This window comes from Papio anubis, chromosome 3 (genome assembly GCF_008728515.1).
Source record: "Papio anubis isolate 15944 chromosome 3, Panubis1.0, whole genome shotgun sequence".
Taxonomy (NCBI): Eukaryota; Metazoa; Chordata; class Mammalia; order Primates; family Cercopithecidae; genus Papio; species Papio anubis.
Window position 1 is genome coordinate 27,990,515 of NC_044978.1, and position 16,806 is coordinate 28,007,320.

The 16,806-nt window shown below is 32.7% G+C and overlaps 1 protein-coding gene across 5 annotated transcripts in view; it reads left to right on the plus strand.

Annotated features, from left to right (window-relative positions):
- Positions 1-16,806, plus strand: part of FSTL5 (follistatin like 5) — a 795,441-nt gene that overhangs the window by 720,370 nt on the left and 58,265 nt on the right. For all 5 annotated transcript variants that reach the window (XM_021938126.2, XM_021938127.2, XM_021938124.2 and 2 more), the window contains 2 exons: positions 7,766-7,873; positions 11,973-12,097. In XM_021938126.2, the coding sequence (XP_021793818.2) occupies positions 7,766-7,873; positions 11,973-12,097 (233 nt within the window). The remainder of the gene's footprint in view (positions 1-7,765; positions 7,874-11,972; positions 12,098-16,806) is intronic.

Below are 16,806 nucleotides of genomic sequence, written 5' to 3' on the forward strand. Positions count from 1 at the left end.
GTAACCTAAGTGTATAAAGACATCACACATTTACATTTATGGTGAACTGCAAAGTACAAAGTTAATTTTGTAAAAAGTAAAGCATTGATTCTCAATTTGACCATTTTTGTCAAATGAGCCCAGATTCAAAGTTAGAATTTTTTTGTGTCCAAATGATGTTTTACTTCTTTACTGTATGATGTGCTTTTATTTACCTATTTTTTCTAATCTGAGCATATTATACAGAGGCAACTAAGAATACTAATTTAATCAAATTTTAGTTAATTTTTCCTAAGCATTATAAAATGGTATACATTATACATAGTGTGGATATAGAAATAAGGCAGTGAAATCCAAAAATCAAAATGCCTTCTTGAAAAAAACAACAGTAAAGGAGATAATGTTACACTTATTGAAATTTAAACTTTGAAGTTTTCTTTTTCAGTCCAGTCAAACTGAGCACCTAGTATTTCATGCTATCCTCATCCATGAAATTATATTTCTGATTTTTGCGTGTATTTGACTGTGTGGACTGGTATTAAATGTGTATTTGGGGACTAAACATTCTTTAAAATTTAAACCGAATATTACACATTATTATTAAAATGATAAATATTTTCATGACAATATAAGATTTTTAAAACTATAATAAATTATTAGCATTAGGAGATCGTTGGGATATTTGTTTTCAGTAAATACATCAATATCATTTTTATCTGCAGCTAAAAAGTAAAGGTCACATTTTTTAATGGAATCTATAAACTTGGTGTTGCTTTAAATGTCAAATTGTTTCAATTATTGCTTTTCACACCATCAAAGTTTTTGTAAGAATGTTATACAGGTGATGTTTTGTAGTATAAAAGATTAACTAGTAAACAACTGACCTCATTTTGTGGTCTATGGAGTACGATCAAGTTCTGCTTGGATACGGAAAGGGCTTATTGTGACATCTTGGGAGTATTCTTAAGCATCATCAGCAGTCTTCTCCAGTCATTAGTGTATTATCTTGAGAACTGCATCATTATTTTAAATTAGGTTCACTTAATTAGCCAGCTGGTACTTTCCTTGTCAGACTGATAAACAAGCTGTGCTTCACTGTTCCTTCATATCAAGAACAAACCACAAGTTCTGTGTATCTTTGTTGCTATTGTCAGTATTTCATGTTTAGAAGTTGATACAACTGGTCCATGACTAGGACATCATGTGTTTTAAATTTGTTTTATATGCACCCCCTCAAGAAATATGAATTTTTTAATACTATGTATGTTGAGATTGTGAGGGAGTTAAGTTTAGACAGCAACAAAAGAAATTTTAAAATCTCATAATGTAAGTAAATTGAGTATCCTTCAACAATGTTTTAAAAATAGTAAAGAAAAAATGCTTTTATCAATATGTGTATAACTTTTTATTATTTATATATTTTATGTTAACATATTACACAAAGCAATAAGGTAAAAAGTTCATTCATCATGACAATATAACACTGACAACAGTACTTGCATGAGAAACTGAGAAATGTAGATTCTAGAACTCATATATAAATCACGACTATTGATTGAGTACAATTTTAAACATTATTATTTGAAACATTTTTTTGAAAACGTTTAATAATTCAGTAAAACTGCAGAAGAGAGATTGTAAATTAATAATGTCAATATCACCAGGTTAAGCAAAGGCTACTGTGTGAACAACATTTATTTTAGTGATTATTATGTAGGAGAGAAATTTCCAATATAGAATTGGAAGCTATCACTTAAATAAAATCTTACAGAATCATTCAATAGATGCAAACTGATCCCCTTTGTTCTGTTATGATGGTTCCAATTGCCAGCTACAAGTAAGTCTCATTTCCATAGGCTTCTCAATACAGTTTGAAAACAACTTTTCTAGCAAAATAAATTTGGGTAGTCAAGTGTAAATTACACTGCTGTTTGTGGTGGCACTTGTCTGTAGCTACTTGGTAAACTGAGGTGGGAGGCTTGCTTGTGACCAGAAGTTGGAGGCCAGCCTGGGCAACTAGGAAGATCCCATCTTTATTTTTTTAATGTAAATTACAGTAAGCAATACATGAGCATTATATAGGTTAATTTTGAAATAAAAGATGAGCACATAACTAATGCTTTTTCCTAATTACATATTCCTGAATAATGAATTCGCTTCATGTCATTTTTCCTAAATTAAATGAATGGTGACTGCATAAACAAAAAATGTGCACACCAGTGGTCTCCAAAGTGGAGCATGTGAAACCCAAAGAACTTACAGGTGACTAGTTATGGGAAGAGAATCCTGTGACATCAATTCACAATTTTTTCATCTTAAAAACATCATATTGTATTTAATAAAAAGCTACTATAAGGACCAATATTGAAGGCCTGAATTTATCTGTATGTTGGATGGTCAGGTAAGATATAGTGAACTCTAGTGTCTTGAGAAGAAAGTGGGAATTTTACAATATGAAGGGATCAACATTGGTACTCTTAGTCTTCTGTTTACTTTTATCCGTATAAAAGGAATAACAATAGTGCATACTTCAACAAAAAGATTGTTATGAAAAGTAAATTTTTAAAATTTGTGTCTCGCACAAATAAGGTCTCTGTAAAATACCTCATTAAAAGAGCCAGGTTGTATAAGCTGAGTGCAGGAGTACAATTATTTTTGTTACATAAAATAATAATCTCAATTTCAACATCAGAGGAGAAATTTTTTAAAGAAAATAAATAATAGCAATAATGATCATGATCTTAATAATAATAATTAGCTGCCATGCTACAAAATGTTGCAACTTACTTTTTATAATTAAGTAGACTTAGAAGTTTATTAATTATAAATTGAGAATACTATTTCACTAAGTATTATTCTAAGTGCATGGTTTATATCATTGATCTAAACAAACACAAAAAGCTTAACTTCTGGGAGCGTAGAATCTATTAGATGGAGGCAGATGATAAATAAATATAGTAAAATACAAATTATGCCATATGTAAGGTGGTAAGTGCTTTTGGAAAACGTAAAAATGCAGAGCAAGGACAGGAGGGCTTGGGAAAGCTGAGGAGAAGGGGTGTGCACACAGGGAAGGAGGGTTTGATCATTAAATAGGGTGATCAAGCTGGCCGTGCTGAGAAAGTGAATTATGAGCAAAGATCTTGAGGAAGCAGGCATTGGGATTCTACGGAAAAACTTTTCAGGGAAAGACCCTCCAAAAGGCAGAAGCATGGATGACATATTGGATGAACAGCAATGGAGGCCAGGAGATTCTGTATCAGAGATATCGAGGAAAGTATAGTTGATGATGAAGCTGGAGAAGACTGGGGAGGTGTCAGTTCAGGTAAGGCCAGGTGGTCATTATAAAGACTTTTGGCTTTCAGTCTAAAAAAAATTAGAAGATCCTGTAAATTTCAAGAGTATCTTAGCAGGTACTTTGTAAAATCCAACACAAAATTTCTCTCTTCCAGAAACTGATATTTTGAAGCTGATTACTGTCATGACTTGTCTGATGCTTAAAGAATGAAAAAAAAAAAATCACTCAAACAAATTTGTGAGAAAGACTGATGAGTATAAGGTTAGAAGTTAGACACCATGTGATAATGATAATGGTGACTGTGTTCATGGGGATAGTAGAGCTATTGCAAAGGGATCATCATTTAGAAGGTAGATTCAATTGCATTTCCTGAGGATGTGAAGTATGGGAGGAAGATGGCAGTCAAGGATGACAGAATCTTTGCAATCCTTTGCATAACAGGTGAAGAACCATTTCAACTCTTTCGTGACAAAGAAGTTCAGAAGTTGTCTTGTGGCAAAAACAAAATTTCTTACGTGTCAAAAATATTTCCCTTCTGTTCTATAAAAACCAATTGGTCTAAATTTACTAATTCTTTAAAGTCAATTTCAAGAGCATACGAGCAGGTATTTTGTAAAATCCAGCACATTATTTATTCCCTTGCCAAAGCTGATAGTATTAATAGTAACATATCTGCTTTTCTGACTGAAAATTGGGTCATGAAAGTATTATCCTGAAGGTAGCCATTTGGAAATATTTTTATCATTAATGTATGATTCTGTTGATGAAAATCATATAAATGTTTCCTGTATAAAATGTGTTATTTTATACTTGAAAACTTATAAATTTTCTTAAAATTGCAATTTTTCCGAATAAAGTATGTTACATTACATTTTTTAATTTTGATCTGCATATATTTTTCAGTTCTGGTGAACTTTTATAACCAGACAGCAAAATAACTGAATTTAGTGCAAAACTTTTGAAAAGCTGAAACAAAATGTTCAAAACTTTTAGAAATCATTGAGTAGACATTTTTCAAAGTCCAAAGTTATTTTGAAAATTGGCTGATATTTTTCTCCTCCAAATACATATATCCTAATTTGTTTGAAGGCAATTCATCATGAACTGCCTTCTGACACTTCCTGTAAAATATTTCCATAAGTTAACTTTTAAAAACATTCTCTTTCCATTCATAAAAATATTCGTTCTTGAAGGCTCAATGAAAGCCTTACCTCTTTTCCTTATGTTTTATCCTGCATTGTACTGCTTCCTCTGAGCTTTCGTAGTGTGTGGTCCTTTTTATTTTTATTTTTATGACACACATCAAGTTATTTTAAGTGCTCTTTTCACCCTCTAGTCTGTAAATTCTTCAAGGACAGAAACGGGTTTATTTTCTCTTCTAGTCTCAGTTCTTTCACTTACATGAGAAAACATTATGATGCTAACAGTCACTAAATCATCTAGCTCAATTAGTGTTTCTAATGGAAGTAGTAGTAGTAGTATGAGTGGTATTTCCATGGTACTTAATACTCACCAGGCACACCCTAAGTACTTTACTATCTCATCTAATACTCACAATAACCCTTTGAAGTAGGTATTACAGTCTCCATTTTATTGTAGAGAAAACTGAGCCATAGAAAAATTTAGTAACTTCCCAAGGTACTATTATTATTGTTGTCATTATTATTTTAATGTAAGTGAAAGAATTAAAGTTTGAAATTGGCTTCAGAATAAATGCTCATAAACATGATCTATACTGACTTACAGTGATTCTCCATTAGGACTGTATTGCTTGCAGAGATGATGGCATGTATTTGAGCCCCTTAGGTTTCTTTTTAACCTCCAATAGAGGAAAAAGACCCAAAGCAATGTTTTTTATAAATGAGGCATAAATAAGAAAGCAACATATCCACACATTCCCAGGAATAACCAATCAACTAAGAGGGAGTGTCTTTCACATGCAGAGAGGTTCCCACATTGGAAAGGAACACAGACTGTCAGATCCCATCTGTCCTTGTTATTGGCTGGATGACCACCAAGGAGTCTGATTCCGTTTCCTTATCCCATTAAATGTGGGTGTTAGCCTAACCTATGGTTTGTAGTATGTCTCTGTAAGATAATACTTGTGAAAGACCTGGTGAAAAGAAAAGCAATTTGTGAGAGCTGACAAACTGGAAATTTTCATTCAAATTGTTCCCAGATCCTTACCGTTACTTACAGACCTTTGATATATTCTTACAATTAAATAACAATGAGTTTTTTTTTTTTTTTACTGTTGCTTTTGTATTTGTGTTGACTATCTTATCTTTAACATTTTAAAGATCTAAAGATTATTCCATTTAAAGCTGCATACAGGCCGGGCGCAGTGGCTCACATCTGTAATCCCAGCACTTTGGGAGGCCGAGGTGGGTGGATCACGAGGTCAGGAGTTCGAGACCATCCTGGCTAACATGGTGAAACCCCGTCTCTACTAAAATTACAAAAAAAAAAATTAGCCGGGCGTGGTGGCGTGCACCTGTAGTCCCAGCTACTTGGGAAGCTGAGGCAGGAGAATGGCGTGAACCCGGGAGGCGGAGCAGAGCTTGCAGTGAGCCAAGATTGTGCCACTGCACTCCAGCCTGGGCGACAGAGCGAGACTCAGTCTCAAAAAAGCTGCATACAAAATAGGCTATTACATTCACACATAGATTAAGTTTAACATATAAAGGGAAAAATATGAAAAATCAAAGGAATCTTATGGCTTTGTCATTAGTGTATTGATTAATGATGACTTTTTAGGGCTATATATGCACTGAAATTATTGATTAGTACATGAAAAAATTTAAATGAAACATCTGGCATTCTAACACAATTAATAGAATCCAGATTAACTGTTCCTTAAACAATAAAGCTATGTAATTACCTAAATAACATCAAGTCTGGGAATAGCTGTTCTATGTTTGTGTAACAATTCAAGGTTATAAAGAATTCAGTTTCCTTTTATTTTTCTCCTCTGCACCCTCAAAGTATTGGGTTTTCCTCTTAACCTAATAGCTTCCTGGCCTCTAAATGACTTTGGAAACCAGAGGCTTAATATCCTCATAGGACAGCATTCAAAGTGGGAAATAAGAGAACATGTGGTGGAAGGAAGCCTTCTATTATCTCTGTTGATGGAATGGAGTATTATTCTCAGAAATCATGTTAATCTTTACAATACAGAACTAAAATATGCAATGTGACCACTCTTAGCCTCTGAAGAGTCTGGGAAACTCAATATCAGTCAAAAGGAAATAGAATTAGTAATTTCCTTGGATCTATGGTGCTTGCCAAGTGAGCTACCTTCCCTGAGGACATTGCTGTCCATCTGATCCCCAAACAGTATACTGACTCTCTTAGCCAGGAAAAAAGGGGTAAAAACACTAATATAAAAAATGTTTAAGTGAGTTTGCTCCAAAATCCAATAATTATTCCCGTAATGCAAGAATATTGAGAATTTTAAATAGGCAAAATGAAGGGCATTATTTTATAAAAGAGATGCCTTAATAAGACTTAATTGCTAACATTTAATTTAAAATATGAATTTCCATATTTCCAACCACAACTATAGTTTACCTGTTACTAATGCACTGAGAAGAACATTGCATTATGGGTAAGTACTTAGAAAATTCTCTAAGGATAGTTAATAGAGCTTTGGGAAGAAATGCTTTCACTATTGGATAAAGTTTGCTTTATTGGATACAATTTGTTTTATGTTACATAGTTAGAAAATATATAAGTACCTACTCCTGGAGATTAATTTTAAATGGTGTTAGCTTGTAATATGAATAGCATAAAATTAAGGTGAGTGAAATAACTTCCTGGCATCAATTTGTTTTCTGAGATTTTTATTTTAAGTAAATGCTAAATATTATAAATATTAGCAGAAAAACACATTTTCATACCACACATGGTGCATAAAAAAATAATTATTTTTTCTTCTGTGGTTTTGAATTTCTCATTAAGGAAACTTAATTAGCTGATCATTCGTTAGAATTACAGCCATATATCAGATTGTTGGCATTTTAACATTACAGATAGCAAAATCTCGTAACCGGAATTGGGATAAAATAAATCTAATAGTGTAAACATAGTTTACATTCAACACTTAATTAAAATGGATATATTAATCTTTTATATCTTGAGTTTCTAAATAGCTTCTCCCACCTCACAATGTGCATAGGTAATAAATGAACTGAAAGCTATGTACAGTTGTGCAAATGATAAACAAAATGTTTATCATGTATATGATAATTGTGATCATGATAATCATATATTATAAAAAATTTAGAAAGATAATACTTTATTAATTTATATGAATGTGTATGAATAAAGGATGATATTTTCAAATATCACATAAGGGCTTAGGAAATTATATATTTGGCAAATTAAGTTTTTAATCTGACATCTAAATTAGAATCTTCATAATTTCTGGCCTAGCTTTAAACTAATAGTTTAGTCTAAAACATTTTTTTCAATTCTTCTTTATTGTAGGCAGTGAGCACAGACCCTGTCCCAGTTAAATTACACTATGACAAATCGCATGATCAGGTCTGGGTGCTAAGCTGGGGTACCTTGGAGAAGACATCACCAACACTACAAGTAAGTGCATCTCTGTGTATTAGAGAAAATAAAGATCTTTAAAGCTTTCAACATTTTATTGGATATTTGTGATCATTTAACAATGACATTTTTCCATCTGAAGACTACAGCTTTAATCATAACTAGATAGGCACAGAAAAGGGCAAAAAAAAAGTTGGCACTCATGTACTCTTGGACGGAGAAAAATCGTAGGTTATATGTATTAAAGGTTATATTTACATGCAAAAAGAATAACTTATAGTGACAAAGCTGATGCCATTAGGAGGAAAAGAAAGTCATAATTTACTTTTCAACAATTTTGGTAAAGCATGTGTGATAGAGACAAAGAGAATTCGACAACAAAAGCCTCAAAGCCATTTCCATTTTTCTCTAATCAGGTAATATTCTATTATCTGAGGAAAGGCTTATTTCTAAAGGAAGAATAGAGGTGTTATTCTTAGGGATTTTGCCTCTGCCTTGAAGTTGTTTATGTGAGAACTTGACAGATACAGAAAAAGAAAAATCTGCATTTTGGTCATGACCCTTTGGAACAGTCTTTAGACTTTTATAATCACAAGTTTAAGCAGAAACAGAAAGGGAATGGGAATGAGTGTTTGGTCCTGGAAATGTGTTTTATATTACAGTATTTTTCAAAATGCTTTCCGATTTTGCTACTGCCTCTCTTGACCCCAAATTATTAACTTTAGGACATTTTAAAATAAATTCTTTTAAATGAAATAATTTTATTTTTAATCAGTTGTCACTACCAAGACTTTTAATGTTTCTGAGTTATTTTCGGTATCGCAATATTTACCTTACAAATGACACTTTTATGTAAATAGAATATTTTAATACAGCTAGCATAATGATGGATCATTTTATATTCACTAGAAATGTGTCATTTGAAACATTGAAAATATATTATAGTATTTTAGTTATTTAGTTGCAAATCAATCCACTCTCAAAATTTGAGGTCTTAAAATTAAAGGATGACTCACAATTCTGTGAGTTGGCGACCTGGGCAGCTCTGCTGATATGATCTGGCAGCACTCATGGGCTCCAGTTATCTGATAACTTGGCTAGAGGTGGAAGGTTCAGAATGCCCTATAGCTCTTACGTCTATCGCATGGTGGTAGTGCTCAGCTGGATGCCTTGTGTCCCATGCATGCGACGCTCACCCTGCCTCTTCACAGCATAATGGTTTTAGGTTACAAAAGTGGAAGCTACAAGACCAGCTGAGGTATGGGCTTCAAAATGCACATAAAGCCAATTTTGCTACATCGTATTCATCAAAGCAAGTCACATTGCCTACCCAGATTCAAGAGGATAGAATGATAGAGCCAATTTCTTGATGGACAAAGCACAATCTTCACAAAGGGCAACCTTTAGAATCATCTATCACAATATGGTATTAGGTGCTTGTTATTTGAGATTTTGTATTCATGCATACTCTTTGCAAGATGAATAAAACAGGTCAATATATATGATTTTTAGAAAATATTATTATAAATTATTTTAATACACTATTAACCTTACAATTAGCATAGCTTAAAAGTTTAATTTTTTTCATGTCTTTCTTTTAAAAAACTAAAGCTGCATATATTTTTATTATACAGTTTTCTTCAGAATTGATCCCATCCTCTCCCCTTTGATTCATGCTACTTGGATAGATTAACAACTTTCCCAGTGTTGCAATGCTGCCACAAAATAGTTTAGACAAATTCCTTTGACACTGTACACAGAAAAAAGCCTTCTGGAGGTGTTCTTCACACACATTATTCAGCCATCTAAAAATGGGTTCTTCATTTTTCTCTGGATGCCTAATAAAAATATTTTGTGCGAATAGAATATGGTAAATTTTAAAAATATTTGCTGGTTGGGAGTAGAAGGTGTCACAACTGAAAATATAAAATAAAGTGTAGGAATTGAGAAATATCCTTTAAAAAGATATATACAAGAAGATTTATTTACATAAGGTTTATGTGTGTGCATATTATATGAATATGGATATAAGGCTGATTAGATAGATAGGTAGATGGATGGATAGATAAATAGATTAGATAGATAGATAGATAGATAGATAGATAGATAGATAGATAGATAGGCAAACAGTAGGAAACCCAAGATCTCTGGATCAGAGAACAGGCCATTTCTCACTCATGGAGCGTGTTAGTGTTTATGCCCCAGCCCTAATCAACTTTGGGTCACGTGGAGAGCCTAATGCTGCCCTGCATATTCAGCACAGTTGCATGAACGAAGTGGTACCCTAGAATTATGTCTCTACGGTTTTTCAGGCTGCTGTCATATCAGCCTATCCTCTGTCTGGACAGATAATCATCATTACTCTAGAATGTATGAAAATCTTCCCCTGGAAGAGGAAGAGTAGGTCATTTCCCTTGAATGTCAGTAAATGGTTCAAAGGAGATAATTCTCTAAATCTCTCAGGAGCAAGACACTATCACTAGTCTCCAAGGCATTTTTGCTGTGCCATTAGCCTTAAACCAAGTTTGCCAATACTCTTTGCTGTGAAAGACCTGACTCTGCAGAAATGTCAAAATATTCGTGGATAATCGTCTCCCAAAAGATTATCAGGAAACATTCACAAAGGAAATAGAAGTCAAGACATGCTTCCTTTGGAGAAACTGAATTCACAAAACCAAAAATACGGGCAAGCCCTCACTTGCCATTTAGTGTTTCCCATGCCATCATGTTGAAAGATTAGGCTGGAAGAGAAATCGATGCTGAAGTATGTTCTCAAGGATCAGAAAATTATACTTATCTTTTTCTTTGTGTTTTAATTTTTATTATAATTTAATCCATACATCTTTGTCAAATATACAAGCAAAATATGTATTTTCTGAGATATTTATAATAAAGACTAATGTCATAATTGTAGATATATGATAATATTTTCCAATTCATGTCCTCAGATGGATTCTCAAAGATTTATCATAATTTATTTTACTTTTAAAAGTCATATATGTCTTATAAAAAATTCAAAATACTGCTTTAAAAATTATAATGAGTCTATAATCCACAAATTTCACAATTGAAATATAATTGTCTTATCAAATGCACAATAATTAAAGAAAATATTCCCAGGAAATAACTTGAAATAGAGGCCTTCCGTTTCGCTATTGTTCAGGAAGTGGGCCCCAGCCAGGAGGAATTCCGATGGAACTCAATGGAAGTATATTCAGTTAAATGAAGAAAAATTACCCTTTGGGAAAAACAAACTAACTCTAAAACTAAAAATGATAAAATAAAATCTTGTCATAAAAACCAAGGAGAAGTTTTAGTCATGAGGGAGAATCACTATTTAACTTAGTCAGTAGTTTAGGAAGTTATTTTGATGGCCGTATGTAGAAAGTATTTAAAAGGGGATAAATTAAAGGCAGGAAAAAAGCCCTTTAGAAGGCCACTAAAACAACGGTTGTGCAGTAGGAATGATGAAAGGTAACAGGAGTGTAAACAGATGTAAAGAACTAGTAGGATTTGGTAACTAACGGAATAAGGGAAATACACTAGTTTAAATGTAGTTGACCTTTTCTTTAAAGGACTATAAAAGTTTTTAAAAAATTCATTATGAAAGATGAAATCTCTTTTATTAAAACACTTAAACCCGTTATTTTTCAATGATAGGAGGAAAACGTTTTAAAATATGGATTTATATATTCTAAGATTTTAAAAATTTAAAATATTTCACATGATTTAATTTGGAGTTTTCAAAACTATGTTGTCAGTTATGTTATACTGAAGGGATTTTGTCCTAATATCATGCATTACATGTATGTTTGCATTTATTTTTCTCATTATAAGATAATTAGGATTTTTATAATAAATAAGTTGCTTATATGCCTATTTATTTTATATTTTAAGCTGAAATTGTTCAAGACAAATATTTTTCTATTTTTTCTTTATAGAAACAACAGTTTCTATATTGAAAATAAGCAAAACATCACCGAATTGTAATTTGTGTAATAATATATTAATTTTGAGGATGGCATAAAGTCTATGCAAACAACTGCCAGAAACACTTATTTCATCTCTAAATGAAATTAAAACTTACACTACGAAGTGACTGCCTTGTTGAGGTCTAACCGAGGCGTGTTCTGTTTAGGTAATTACCCTGGCCAGTGGTAATGTGCCTCACCACACGATCCACACCCAACCAGTGGGAAAGCAATTTGACAGAGTGGATGATTTTTTCATTCCCACCACAACACTCATTATCACCCATATGAGGTAAGTGCTAAGTTGAATGATTGACTTTTTAAAGATTTATCCCCAATTTAATAGAAAGCCATGTGAAATCATAAAGAAACTTAGTTATAAAACAAATACACTTGTACAATTGCACTCGCTTTAGCTTTGTCGTATCGGCTTACTGAACCTTTGTTTATCAACATTAGTGATGAGTTTCCCATAAAATCTTTCTCTTTATGTCTAATGGAGGTATGAATTTGTGAAAATACAGTTTTATTTTTAAAAATTACTTTAACGATGTTTTTGCAAATTGTCATTAAGATTTTTCTGACTGGGCTCTTACAAAATGCTGGCATATCCCCCAAAAATAAATAATTTAGAAGATAAAATCACTTCTCAAATGGAGAGAATGTTAATTGAAACTTGGTATGGAGAAGCAACCACAGTCATAGAAATATATTCAATATAAATATTTTATTCACTCTCATGTCATTTTTAGATCATATTGTAATTAATACAAAATTGTATTAGGAAATACAAGAAGTTGAAATGAAATGTTTGAGGTCTACACTTTGAGAAAAGATGCTAGTGTGTTTTATTCTTGATGTATTTACAAGAGGCGAAAAAGTAATATTAACTTCTACTGATAAAACTGCAAAGCTTTATAGAAGAGATTTAAATGCTAAAATGAGGAGAAGGTTGGCATATCATGGTATTTAGTATTATGTATCTTTAAAATCTATTGAAACAATTTTAAAATATTTGCTTAGCAATGTTAAAAATGAATTTGGACAAACAAAGATTTTGTCCTTTTTCTCAAGTGAATTCTGATGTGTGGGAACTGCTCCAGCTAAGTTATGTGAGCCATTATTGGATTATTGTGCGTATTTGTTTCCTTATTTAAATTCAAAATTGTATCATCTAAAAATTGCAGTTGTGAGAATTATGAAAGACTGCATAATTCAACTTTGCAAAAAATAAAAAGGGGGATTAATAAATCAGAATTGTAACTCAAAGACAGAATAAACTATTCCTTGCAAAGTCAAGTATATTTTCAAAGCTTGATATATTTGTCAATCAATTAGCCATTATTTTCAGAACGCCTATTATGTGCTCTGCAAAAAAGTGATTAAATAACATCATGTGCAGGCGGGGCATGCTGGCTTACCCCTGTAATCTCAGCATTGTGGGAGGCTAAGGTGGGGGTGTAGCTTGAGTACAGGAGTTCGAAACCAGCCTGAGCAATATGGCAAAACCCTGTCTCCATTAAAATTACAAAAATTAGCTGGCACGGTGGCGCGCGCCTGTAGTCCCAGCTACTCATGAGGGTCAGGCAGGAGGATTGCTTGTTCCTGAGAGGTAGAGGTTGCAGTGAGCTGAGGTCATACCTTGTGCTCCAGTCTCTGTAACAGAGCAAGACCCTGTCAAAAATAATAATAATTATTATTATTACAAATGTGTATGGAAAATAAATTATTGAAACTACAGACTATCTGATGAAATTAACAATTTTTAGGTTCTGATTGTAATAGCTCAGGGACTTAAAAATCAGAGTTGTACTGAAATGGCACCACTTAAAATGATATCTGAAAAGTATATGAAGTTTTTATACATATTTAATGAAGATAAAATTTCATTTAATTGTCATTGGGTGTTATGACTAATAAATATTCCTTTGTTATTTTCAAGTTATTGACAAAGTATTAATAACCAATAATTAGATATGTAACCTTTGTTTTTATCTCACTTGCCTATTACCGTATTTAATATACTATTATCAATCCTCCTTATTTTTTTTAAATGTACTATTAATACAATTTCTTTGAGAAAAGTTTTAGTGTGTATGACACCGCTAGGTATAATTGTGTATAGTTGGGAGTGTTTTCATCCTATAATATGTGAAGTTATCATTATATTAAAATACCTACTGGGGTCAAGAGGATAGACTTTGGTGGCATGCAGTAAGTACTATTTGTAATTCTGTGTTTGTAGATATAATTTATATTTTGTCAGACCATAGTGTCTCTTTGGGTTCTAAATGATTACCTCAGAGCTGGAGGTGGAACTAATATTAATTCAAAAAACATCTCAATATTGTGAAGAACTGAAAGGCACACATTTATTTTAGTTCTATATATTATGAAAAAGAATGAAAAGTATAATCGAGGATATTTTTAAGCATCTTTATATTCTTTCAAAGAGTGTGCAGTGAAATGCATGGGTATTTTGTCACTATTTATATGTATTTAATTTAGTAAGAGTAATTTAGTAAGAATAAAAATTAAATTATGGCAATTCTACCTGCATGTAGAATCTCATTTTAATGAACATGGATGATCATCAAATTTCTTAGTGCAGCTTGAAGTAATTACTCATTTTACTACAGTGAATGTGAGGAGTAAAAATTAACATGTGTTTCCAAAAATAAACTGTTAACTATGTAAGGTAGTTTCAACATAATGAGAATTTATTCCACATCAGGAACTTACCTAGTGATTTGGATTAATAGTCTTTCCACTTGCCGGGAGTTCATGGTTCCTTCCTCTTCCTTCTTCCAGCCTTCCTTCTTCCCTTTGCCATTGCTTCCTTCCTTCCTTCCTGCTTTCTTTCTTTCTTTCTTTCTTTCCATATTTTCTTTCTTTCTTTCCTGCTTGTACCTTTCTTTCTTTTTCTTTCTTTCTCTCTTTCTTTCTTTCTTTTGAGGTGAGTCTCCCTCTGTCGCCTGAGCAGTGCAATGTCAGGTACCATCTCGGCTCCTGCAACCTCCACCTCTGGTTCAAGCAGTTCTCCTGCCTCAGCCTCCCGAAGTAATGGATTCTTCAGGGTGCCTCACCCACACCAGCTAATTTTTCATTACAAGTGGGGTGATGCCATGGTCAGGTTGGTCATGAACTCTGGGCCTCAGGTGATCCACCTTGGCCTCCCAAAATGCTGGGATTCACAGATGTGAAGACCACAGTGCTTGGCTCCTGCATTATGCTTCAAAGCCATTCAGGCATAGTTTAATCCATGCTGAAAGTTAGTCGTTGAATTGTGGCAGGAATTTCCAGGCACTACTTTCTGACTGTTGAACCCCAAGTAGATATTTCCGTACCAGGCAGAGGGTGTGAAACATATGTGTTGAATTAATATTAGTTTTCTTTCTCTGACTCTACATCACATTAATCTGCTTTTCTCTCATGCTGGTACACTTATTTCATATAATTTATATCTTCAGTGTCTGAGAAGCTTCTGGACAAGTGTCAGGCTTTTATATTCTTAGTGCCTAAAAACCACTGGACGCTTAATTTATGTTTCTCATAGGAATGGAAGTAAAGAAGGAAGAAATTGGTACACTATTTTCTAAACAAGATTATCTGGTACTGAGGGAAGAACTGTGTTTCCCATATATGGATTTCTCAGCCTCCAACACATTATCAGCGTTAAGCAAATGCTGTGTTCAGAGCACACAAATTGTGTGGAACCAGTAACTACGGTAATAAGAATTTACATCTGCTGTCAGACAGATCTAAGCCTGAATATCCCAGCAACACCATTCACCATTGACTCTGGTGACCTTAGCCAATTTACTTCATTTCTTTCTAAGGACTGGAATAAAATAATGCTTGAGTATTCAGTTGCTCACTAGTTGTTGTCCAGACTTCATAATCTTCACTGGGACACTGGCTCCCCATGGATTATTTACAATTTTCCTGAAAGTCTGTACTTTTCCCTGCCTGGCTTCATCTCATTTTTTCCTCCAGTTTTTCTGTTTCTGTGCCTATGATTTTCAGGCTTCTTTAATCTTTAAGCATATCAGATAAGCATGCAGTGTCATAAAGTAAATCATGACTGAGGAATTTAAGAATACCATTTAAGACACATTTTCAGACTTGAAGTTAGTAAAAAATTTTCTTTAAAAATTTAAACTTAAGCAAGAAGTTAATAAATCATGGAAGCCATAGTTTTAAAGTTGAAGAGATTATGCAGTGCAAACGGAGTATATTTTGGAATGACATAAGAAGTATAAATTCGTTATAGGACGAATTTCAATTTAGATTTTTATTTCTATAAATAAACATATACAGATACATAAAATTAAAAGTGACTGTTAAAAATGAAGATGAATGTAATTCTCATAATAGTCAATTATGTCTAATAAAATTTGAAATGATAATACGTTACCTTCAAAATCAATTGTAGACAAATATAAAGCAACGTTTCATTATGTGTAATTTGTATCCAAAAAAACAAGTTTTATAACTCAGTTGTCATATTAAATTGAAATTACAATATCATTACATGTAACTATATATATTTGAATATTTGAACAATATTGTAATTCTACTATTGTTAACTTTTTAAAAATTTCATGGCTAATGCATAGGAGATTTGGTGAGTTTTCACAATGCTTGTGTTAAACTTCAAAACAAGTAATTCTCATAAAGCATGAGGATTTACATAATCAATTATTTTATTTTTGATGCCATTGTGAAGAGAAAAATTAAATATCAGTTTCTTATGTGTGAACATTGCAGCTTGCTGTGCAGGTGCAAGTAGGATTTGCATAATAAAGAGCAATAGGTTTGGCAGTTACATGTTATATTTTCTTTTATACGTAAAGATTCTAGAAAGGTAAGGATAATTGAGAAAAGAGGAGGAGAAGCTAAGAAGGTGGCAGATATTAGGCAATGAGTAATTTCCATGGAATTTTTCCATGAAACCTCCCTGAAAAAATCTTCACTAATCCTTCCTGAGAATTATTTGTT